General features: G+C 58.4%; 1 protein-coding gene across 1 annotated transcript; it reads left to right on the top strand.

Moving 5' to 3' along the window:
• The first annotated feature begins 4,046 nt into the window (after positions 1-4,046).
• On the top strand, positions 4,047-7,846 carry BARX1 (BARX homeobox 1). Its single transcript, XM_061357792.1, has 4 exons — positions 4,047-4,739; positions 6,464-6,752; positions 6,873-6,957; positions 7,285-7,846. The coding sequence occupies exons 1-4, from the start codon at positions 4,118-4,120 to the stop codon at positions 7,447-7,449; spliced, it is 1,161 nt and encodes a 386-aa protein (XP_061213776.1). The 5' UTR covers positions 4,047-4,117; the 3' UTR covers positions 7,450-7,846.
• Positions 7,847-10,641: the final 2,795 nt, after the last annotated feature.

Raw genomic sequence — 10,641 nt, 5'->3', positions numbered from 1 at the left:
AGGTGCTACAGTCGCATGGACGAGTGCGTGGTGGCACTGGGCAGCACAGTGTGACACCTGGTGTGAGGTTTTCCCAGAGACTGGTGGGGATGAAGACGGTGCGTGCGGGGACCTTCTGGTTTTGCCGGCTATTCTACCGATATAACTTACATGTATTCGAACAGTAGTTTTAGGGTTGGTTTCCCTATGCTTGTGTATCTGTGGGAGCAATGGGGGGCACATGGTCCGTGGAGCGGTTGGAGTGTGTGGAGCAGCAGACGGGTGATGCACCTCCTGGGCCGGGAATGAAGGGGCCGGGCTGCAGCTCCCCGCAGCCCTGGCTCAGACCTAATTGCATCCTCTAAACGTGAGTTACAAAGGTAACTAAATAGCGAAGCTGTCAGATAAGGCCAGGTGTTTGCAGAAAATCATTTTTAGAGGAATACGTGTTTAAATGCTGATGGTGCATTTACTCAGCCATTAAGCATAATCTATTACTCAGGATTGAGCTATTCCCTCAACCCTAATGCTCCTTCCCAATTAGCCCGTGATGTCACGTTTTCCACTCTCCTCGTACCACGTTGTGGATTTCCTGAATACGAAGTGCCGGGAGAAAGGGGCTCTGGATGGCTGTGATCCCCCCGGGCACCCTCCAGCCGCGGGGATGGGGGTGCGGTTCCGCAGTGCCCAGAGGGTCACCCCCCGTTCCGCAGCCCCGGTCTCCCCAGGTCCCGCCGGGCTCCGTGACCGGCTTCCCGCGGCGGGAGGTGGAGGGGACAGCGCCCAGACGTCGCGGTGAGAGCCCCGAGCGGAGCTCGGGCCGGGAACCCGGGAGAGCGGCGGCACCGTTCGCGGGAGCTCCCTTCCGGTGCTCTCCGCTTTAGGAGAGCACCGGCGGAACCTAACCGAGGGGCCGGCATGTGCGGACCTCAGGAGAACCCTTCTTCACGTCGGAGCGGTGATCAACCAGTGGAACAAAGGAGCTCCGACCCCAGCGAAGAAATCCAAATCACTGCAGGAACTCGGTCTCTTCGTCACAGCAAAATCTTCCCCGGCTGAACAGCCATCGTCTTCTATGTTGTGCCGTGGAAACAGAGACCTCTATCGAGGTATCGGAAGTGTAAAAGTAAGCGAAAGAAGCCTATAAAAATGCGTTGAACTTTTAAATAAAACGAAGATTTGAAGAGCCTCGTAATGCGATAAATGTATTGATCATTCTGAAACTGGTTACATACATCTGTATAAAATTATTTTTAAACAACTCTAGAAACGATCTGGGTTTAACAGTCACCTAAAATCTGTCCCTCATGCAAGAAAACAAAAACAAAACCACGAAACCAACAGTCAGTAAATGAGGAGCATTTTTTTCAGACTAAAGGGATGCCCTTCTAGTTGTTGGGTGGGGGGGGGGGGGTGGAGAAAGTGTATAAAAAGTGGGGCCTGCAGCTTGTTGATCTTGTTACTTCCTAAAATCCCGCTTATTTTGCAGAACTTCCCCTCCGAAATGCTGCTGTTTCCGAAGGAGCGGGTGGGTGATGCTCAGGGCTGGATCCATAAGACAGGTCGGGCTCAGGTGCTTGGTGAGAGCTCGGGACATGAGGCAAATGCTGTGAACACTGTAAGAGTCACGGTTAAAAAGCCATCGACCGACGGACTTGTAACTATAGGATTTGCTTTGCAACGAGTTTAAATTATCGACTGTGAGTGCAGCGGGAGAGGGAGTTCACCCTTTCTCACAGTGAGGCATCAAAATCTTACAGTATGAGCTTTTGCATAAAGGTTGTTTTTTATTGTGTGTAGATAGATAGATAGATAGATAGATAAATAGATATACACCCGCTCCCGGGGCTGGTTCGGGATGGGATCCTCACGCCGCCCATGCCCATCACACAAGCGACCTCGGGGATGATGTTTCACCAGGTTGTAAATCCTGACATGATCACAGGTAGTCCTTGCTCTCGGAAATGACACCAGCTCTGTACCGCACTGAGCCTGACCAGCGCAGAGATGGGGATGAGATTTAAATATTTGCAACTATCAGTGAGTTTTGGTTTATTTTAAAAGAAAAAATCGAAACCAAACCAAGGTGGGGGGGGGGGGGGGGGGGCTGGTAATTAATTCTGTGCATGCCATTTGTTTCTGAGTGCGCTGGTCTCGGAGGTGAGGTTGTTTAAACAATCCGATGTGGATTTGTGTGCGCTTGAATAAGGCCCAAATTCTCTTCACTTTACTCATAATTATTCTCCTCCTTATTTATTACAATCGCTCCAAAGGCCCTTTTTGCTCCGGCCATTAGAAATCAGCACTTTGACATGAAAATACTTTGTGATCTAAATAGAGAAGACAAACGAAAGATGAGCATACAAGAGCTGGAGCTGGGGCGGCGGGAGGCCCGGGAGAGCCCGTGGGGTGGCATCCAGCTCTTTCGTATTCCACGGAGAGAGGGACGTCTTTCTGAAGTGGAGAAACGCGGAGAAACCAGGAAAATCCTTGCGGAACCGCTCCGCCCAAGCGGCAGTAAACATATGGAACAGGTTATCTCGGAAGGCAGTGGAAGTACAGAGCATAAATTAATTCAAGAAACACCTCTTTTCTGTCGAGCGCGGAGGTTGAGTGGGTCCGCTGAGAGGACAGGGCAGTAGCATTGAAATAAGGCGAACAAGAGCGAGCAGCACGGCCGTGTCCTGCGTCGTTCCCTGAACCCGTCCCGGTTATCTCTTCCTTCTCGCCTTAACTACAGTTACCGTCTCTGGGGTCCCCGCCGCCAGGACCTGCGGGTCTGCCCCCGGCTGCACCGGCGGCTCTGCGGCTGCGGGTCCCCTCTGCGTCTTGCGGGACGGGGGCGCGGAGCGCGGCTGGCAGCGTGAGGCCGGGAACACTTCTCTCGGCGACCGCGCTCACAGGGGGCACAGTGCGGGACGACCGGGGCGGCCCCGTCTTGCTTATGGAGCGGGGCCGGGCGGCGTCCTCGCCAGCCCCGCGGGAGCCGACAGCGGACGAAATTCCTTGGTTTTGGGTCGAAAACCATAAAGACGAGGCTGAGCTCCCCTCCCCTTCCCGGGGATGAGCCCGACGCCCGTCCGCCTGCGTGGGCCAGCTCTGTCGTGGCTAGGCTGAGACCGTGGGATACATCCCGTGGGACCCGCGTGTCCGGTGCCGCTCCCGGCCGTGGGGAGGGGGCCGAGCCCGGCCAAAACCCACCCCCGGCCCCTGGCCGCTGTCCCTGCCGCGGGGACCCGCCGGCCGGGATTCGGGGGCTCCACCGAATCATCTCCCTTGTAATCCGTTAGTGCCCACATTTCCTGTCGGGGATCACGAGCGTTGGGACACTCGCGCAGAAATCTTGCACGAAGTACGTCAGAAACGCGAAGGGAAGGATCGTTTATTATCTGTTGTCTTGCGTGACACGGGCTAAAGAGGAATCAAACGAATCCCGTTGTACAGAGCAAAACATTCATGAAAAGGCTGTCAAAGTCTATGGGAACGCTCCGCTTCGTGCTGGGCTTTGTTTCGTTCCCTGATCAGTTCTGTGTAGTTCGCAGGGATTGGGCCGAGGCCCGGAGGGAGCCGGTATCTGAGGGCGTCGGGCCGGGCTCCCTCGACGGGCAGCCCCGAACCCAGATCGGTGGCGTGGCCCCCGCCTCCCCCTTGGCTGCGCCGGCTCCTCCAGGCCTTGGGTTCCCACCGGCCACAGCACTGGGGCTGCCCGGAGGACTCTGAGCCGCCGGTGGTGCCGACGGGGGGTAGGCCCTTCCCCGACGAAAAGGATCTGTGGGTCCACGGCCGGGCACGCGGGGCTGGGCCCGGGGGGAGCCGGTCCTGGGGACAGGAGGCGCGGTCAGGTGGGGGGGAGGTGCTCTGGGGGCTCCGTGTGTCCACGGCTCCCCGCCAAGGAACATGGACGAGGATTGGGATGGGGATAAGGGTAGGGGTAGGGATAGGGATAGGGACTAGGCCTGGGATGAGGATGGGGCCAAGGCCGAGGATGGGGCCGGGGCTGGGGGCTGGGAAGGGGATGAGGCCGGGACTAGGGCTGGCGACTGGGGAGGGGATGAGGCTGGGGCTGCGCTCCAAAGGGGCCAGCGCTTGTTTGGGTGTCTGCTCTCCCGCGGCTGGCAGAAAGGATAATTTGCTTTATATGGCAGGGGATCAAATGCTTTTCTGTAACCTCTTGCTTCCAGGTACTCGCCCGCCCCGGCCCCTTCCTTCCTCCGCAGCCCCTCCCGCGCCCTCCCCCCTCAGCTCTGACAGCCCCGCCGGGGCCGGCGGTTATAATAGGCCGCTGCCTGTCGTCCCGGGGCGGAGAGACGCTCCCCGGTGCCGCTCCCCGTGTGCATGCGGCGGTAACGGCTCCGGTCCGCCGCGCTGCTCAGGGCGGTCCCGGGCCACTCGCTCTGGGGGGGCCGCTCTGGGCCCGGCCCGCAGGGGCAGGGTAGCGGCTGCGGGACAATGGACAGAGCCCCCGCGGGGCTCCCCGCTGCCCGGCTGCCGGCCGGGGGGCTGCGCTAGGGCGGCCCCGGCTCCCCACCGCCCCGATCCCGGGGCGGCGGCGACGATGCAGCACCCGCTGGAGCTGGGGGCCGCGCACTACTTTCCGGCTGAAGCCTTCCCCGATCATCGCTCTCATCGCTACCGCAGCTTCATGATCGAGGAGATTCTCACCGACCCCCCGGACGCCAAAGGGGCCGCGCCGGCCGGGGAGCTGCTCAAGTTCGGGGTACAAGCGCTGCTGTCCGCCCGGCCATACCACAATCACCTCGGTACGTCCGCGGGGGGAGCAGGGGGAGACCCCGCGCCCTCACCGAGCCCCGGGGGTTCCCGCGGCCGGGGCGGGGGGGGGAGCGGCTGCGGGCTCGGGGCGGAGAGGCAGGGAGGTTTTTCCCGCTGATGGACTCGAGCGCGTTTTAGCGCCGGTTCCGGGAAGAAAAAAGTCGTGAATTTTGCCTTAACAAATACTTGCCGGGCTTTGCCGGCCGTGCGCATCCCGCCGGCTCTCGGCCGTGCCGCGGGGGCTTCAGCCGGGAGCCTGACACGAAGAGAGCGGCTGCAGGCTCCGACGGCGCTTGCAAAGCGTGGCCCTTGACTTTCACGGGGAGAACGTTGTTGTTGAGCGGGTGTTTCTACGTGTTTTCGGATGAGGTGTGAATTGCTGGAGCCTCCGCAGTGGGGTCTGTGTCTGTAGGGCTGCTCTGAAGACACAGATTTGGCTGGATACCCGACATATATATTAATTTATATTTATATCTTAAATATATAACAGACAATATTTATATATAATGCAGAAATATTTATATATAATGCAGAAATATCTATATATAGTACCTTTGTGTAATAATTTTATAGTATTAATATGTAGTATTTATATATATTTATTTAAAGCAGGAGCCAGTGAGGTCTATGCAGTCTGGTACAGTATCTAGGACAAATGCAGTTTATTAACTAATAGTTGTTTCATTGTTGAACGCCAGTATTTAGTATATTTCAAACGCCAGCATTTAATGTGCAATTGCAAAAGTTCTTTCCCCAAGCCATCTCCATCTGCGGAGACATTGCTTTTTATTCGTAGAAAAAAAACGGAATAGGAGGATTCCGAGTTCTCGCTCTGCTTTGAAAGAAAGGGGAAAGCGCCATCTCCACAGCAAGACGTTAGAATTTCTGTAAATCAGTATGGTTTTTAAGATGGGCAGAACGATTCGAAATGGTGGAGCCGATTCGAGGTTCTCTATAGCCCTCACGGCCTGGGTTCAGAGGGCGCAGGATCAGGTCCTGTAAGAAGGGGAAGGGGCAGTTTCAGCCTAGGCCGAGGGGAAGGATCCCGCCCGGACTCCTCGGGAAGGCCTTTCCGAGCCACAGGGCTCGCTCCGAGGCCGTAGCCAGTTGGTGGAGCAGGGCCGGGGAGAGCGGAGCGGGGCCGGGCCAGACAGCAGTCCCCCGGCTTGCGGGATGGCTGCGTGGCCGAGGCCGCGGCAGAGAGTATCTGCATCTTCCTCCTCCTCGTTGGGCTCCTCGGGAATTGCTCCCCGCCCGCACGGGAAAACCGTGGGTTTGCGATTCACGGAGAGGGATAGAAATTGTTCCCCGGTAGACAATGTCCTGACGAGCACTCGTGAGGGAACCCCGGGCCCGTACCCGGGCCCTGCCGCCGCCGCCGGCAGCTGTCGGGTGGCACTGGAGGGGGACGCTTTCGTGGGATTTAAACTGTTTCCACTTGTAACCCCCAAGTCATTCTCTAATTAGAAACTGCCGGTTGGAGGGCATGGCGTGACCCTGCACCGCGGAGCGGGAGGACCCAGGCAGGGCAGGCCCCGACCCCCGCCGCTGGTCCCGCACCCGCCAGCCTCGGGGGCTTGCTGCCGCGGAAGGAGAAGGACCCGGGGTTCCTGTCAGGGTCGGATCCGCGGGGCAGGCGAGCACCCTCCAGCCCCGGGGGGCCGCGGGGGCCGGGCAGGGGGCTGTCGACGCTGACGGTCCCTGTCTCCCGCAGCGGTGCTGAAGGCGGAGCCGGCCGCCGTGTTCAAGTTTCCGCTGGCTCCTTTGGGCTGCTCGGGGCTAGGCTCGGCGCTGCTTGCGGCCGGCTCGGGGCTGCAGGGCGGCTCCGCCTCGCCTCATCTCCCGCTGGAGCTGCACCTTCGTGGCAAGCTGGAGCCGGGGCCCCCGGAGCCGGGCAGCAAGGCCAAAAAGGGCCGCCGCAGCCGCACCGTCTTCACCGAGCTACAGCTCATGGGGCTGGAGAAGCGCTTCGAGAAGCAGAAATACCTCTCCACGCCAGACAGGTAGGACCCTGCGGACCGGGGTCGGGACGAGACGGGGGCCCGTTTTTCCCGAAGAAAGAGTAAGGCTGCCAGCCGAGACCAAACCTGCTGGGGCTCACTGCCTCTCTCTGTCGCCCACAGAATAGACCTGGCCGAATCGCTGGGGCTCAGTCAGCTTCAGGTGAAAACCTGGTACCAGAACAGGCGCATGAAATGGAAGAAAATAGTAAGTGCCCGAGTCCGCCCCTTCTGAGCACGGCACCGACCCCAGCGGGCTCGTCCTTCTGCGGGACAGCCCTGCCTAAAAGATACTACTACTACGAATAATCATACTAAAAACCGGTCTTAAGGACACCCATTTTCCCGGGCCGGGCCTGCCCGGCCTTGCAGCTCGGCCCCCGGGAGGAGCCGCGCCGCCAGCCTCGGCTATTCCCTTGGCTGCTGCCCGGACGCGGTGCTTTGCTCCGGGAGACGGTGGAGAGGGGTGTTCACGGTGGCAGCATGGTTTTATCGGGGTGCCTCCCTCCTCCTCTGCCCTATCCCCGCTCCGCAGGTGTTGCAGGGGGGTGGCCTGGAGTCCCCCACCAAGCCCAAGGGCCGCCCCAAGAAGAACTCCATCCCCAGCAGCGAGCAGCTCTCGGAGCAGGAGCGAGCCCGGGACGCCGAGAAGCCGACCGAGAGCCTGGGCTCGCCGGCCGAGGTCAGCCAGGAAGAGTGAGGGTGACGGCCTGGGGCCCCCCGACGGCCCCGCCGCCCCTCGGGCGCTGCCCGCCAAGCCCGCGGCCGGCCCCGCACCTTTCCGGCGGGACGGGGGCGAAGGGTGGCCCCAGTTAATGGCGACGGTCGCCTTCGGCCTCCGGTGAACTGAGTATTTGGGCCGGTCGCAGCCCCACCGCTCCTCCCCGCGCCCGCGGAGCGCTGCGCCACGGCCGCCGGTGTTGTGTGCGAGGGCCCCGAGGGGCCGGGAGGACACTGGATCCCATCTGACACATCTACTCGCTGTCTAAAACCCTGTGGTGCCCCTAGTTATTCGAAACCTGCATTTTATGATCGGTTTTATTAATGCGAAGATATTTACTTTATTTCAATAAAGTATTTTATGAACTATTGCTCTGCGATGTGTAATGCTTTTGATTGTTTTTATTCTTTTATGTCTTCTCCCCCGCGGAGGCAAGTTAGAGAGCCAAGTTCACAGGCAGATCCACAGGGACAGACGGAAGCCGGTACCGGGGCAGATTCTCCAGTCGTTTTCCCTGACGGCTCGGCCTGGCCTTTGCCGGAAGAGGCAAGAGCTCGTGGGCAGATTTTCTCGGGGAATTCGGATGCTTTCGTGTTTTAAAGATACGTTAATTGCTATCAAATCAGTTAATTCGATTCCGCGCTGCGCATCCTAAACGGTGTTTTTTTTCGGACCGCAGAGGGTAGCAGGGAGTCTGACAGTCCGAGCAAATCACTCCCCATCCGCAGCATCACCGAGCCAGTCACTTCTCCCGTCGGGTGCCGTGGCCCGCACGGATCCTCTCTGTCCGTCTGTCGGTCTGTCTATTCGCCAGTCCTGAAGTGCGGCCCGGCTCAGGGCAAGGCCCGGCCGCTCTGCTCGGTGCCCGTCGCTGTCCCCGGGGCTCTGCGCACATCACGAAGCCGCAGGGCTTTGCTTTTTCCTTTGCTTCTTTCTTTCGCTTGTTTTCCCCGAATCCCTGCTGGACATTTTCCATCGAGGTATCAAATTATAGAGCATCAACCGAGACATGCAATTACCACCGTCCTGCTGCTAAAAGCCAGCAGCACCGCAGGAAGCGGCAAGAGGCAGAGAGGGAAGGGGAATGGGGTCAGAGGCTGCGCGGCCACGGTGCTTGCTCGGCTGCGAGATGGACGGCGACTGGGAAGGTCTGGGGGCCGGGGCTGAGTCCCTGCTCCAGTGCGGTTATTAGCTGGGCCTCCCAGTTAAAGGGGGTAATTAGCAGCTAGGGACTCTTCCGTGCCCTAAAGGCCTCTGCGGCGGCGGAGCCGGAATGCCTCGTCTGTGGGGAGCGGGTTCGTCTCTAACCCGCCACAACCCCGCACCAGAGCCGGCTCATCCCTTGGTAACGCCAAGAAACAGCGTCTCGACTGGCGAGGAGCTGCGCTGACGGTATGTGAGAGTTTTATTTACACATATCCCCGCTCCGAGGTGGATCTCTGCCGGGCTCGCCCTGCTAATGACACGGCTGCTCTCGATTCTCTTCATCGGCCCATTTCGTCGTGCTCCGGGGGTCAGGCTTCGGTGCAGCGAGGAGCCGGTCGCGGAGGTGAGCGGCGGGGACCCCCTGCCCCGTGTCTGTGTGTTCTCTTATCCAGATTAAGTAAACTCCAGGGATGAGCGGTGGAGTATTTGTAAGCAAAGATATGGCTATTGCTGGGTAAGGAGAGCAGAAGCTCACGTTCTTATATTAAATTGGCTTATGTATTTAAAGAAGCAGTTGGTTGGAAATGCTTTATTTAAGATGGGGATGAGGACTGGCTGGGTGGGGGAAGGCGGCAGGGCTGGCCTCGGGCGGTGTTTGGGTTGTTTGTCCGTCTATATCACCTCCTGGCCATTGCTTATGGTTAGGCTACGGGCTAACGGCTCCGGTGCACGTGAAAACAGCAGCCGTTTTTAATTAAAAGGTAGATTCTATGGCGCATTGACCTAAAGTAACAGCCTGACAAGCTGTGTCCATCACCCATGCGAATTAAGAGGTTTGGATATAACCAGGCTCCGGTTGTTGCTGTCACGCTTACGATATAATTTAATATTTTTCTTTCGCATCTGAGTAAGTGGCGAACAAGTGATTATTTTTCGCAGGCCATAAAGTGATTATTTTTTTCACAGACCATAAAGCATTCAAGAAGAACAGTTATTTTATTGCGTGTAAATTTTCTCTCCTAGGCAGCGAGAGCAGCGGCAGGCGGGAGCCGGCAGAGCTTGAGGAGCCGCGTCCCGCAGGTCCGGCTCCCCCTGCTGAAGAGGGGCCGCAGCCCCGGCTTTTCCCGCTTCCCGGTGTCCTCCCGGGGGTCGTGCTCCGGCCGCTTCGGCTCCCCGCGGCATCCAGAGGAAAGATGCTATTTAACGTCCGCAGCCCGCGGCGGGAGCAGTGCTCGGGAGCCGCTGCCCTCGCGGTGTCAGCAGTGCCCAAGAGCGGCTCCGGGCGGACTCCGCGGGCAGCCGGGCCTGGGGCGTGCTCTGCCGTCTCAGAGCACTCGCAGAGAGCGTTTGGGCAGGTGAACACGCCGCGAAAGAGAGAACCGGCCCCCGGCAGCAGACCGCGACTCGGGATTAACGGGATCCGTGCTGGGAGCTGCTCGCTTAGAAACCTTTTTGGATGGTAACGACCTTAATGACAAACTTTACCTTTGGAAGCGGCTGTTTGCAGCACAGAGCGCATGTGCGCTGCGCTGAGGAGCTCTCCCCTCTTTGCACTAGACTAGTAACTCCGAAGTCCTCCCAGTCACACGAGAAATCTGTTAAAGCAACTGACAATAACCCTAACTTGGCGAGTGTGGGGTGGGGGTTTTCCTCTCGTAAAATACCCTTTAAAAAAAAATTATTTTCTCTTTTAATGAGTTTGTGTGCTCTTTTCCGTTGGAGTTTACTTTCCTGTGCACAGGGCATGCTGCTGGACGGCGTAGTATCGCACCCCTGTCACAGCAGCTCGGAGCCGGGAGCAGGGTGGTCCCAGCGAGGTGTCATCTTCCGCCTGAGATACAAAGGCAAGTGTCACCAGCTCTTAGCGAGAGCCCTTCCAAACGCGTTTTGATAATGTCTGAGCACATTTACATGTAGGGTTTCGGGGCTTGTCCTGACCGGCGTCAATAACTTTTGCTGATGAGAAAATTACACCAGCACGCGGGTTTGGTGCCGATGGTAACCGTTGTTGGTGCAACGGAGTAA

This window comes from Neopsephotus bourkii, unplaced genomic scaffold, assembly GCF_033783945.1.
Source record: "Neopsephotus bourkii isolate Nb327-2 ecotype Australia unplaced genomic scaffold, CSIRO-AGI_Nbou_v1 NB_923, whole genome shotgun sequence".
Lineage (NCBI taxonomy): Eukaryota > Metazoa > Chordata > Aves > Psittaciformes > Psittacidae > Neopsephotus > Neopsephotus bourkii.
The sequence above is the reverse complement of the archived record's forward strand: the minus strand, read 5'-3'. Positions and strand labels throughout refer to the sequence as shown.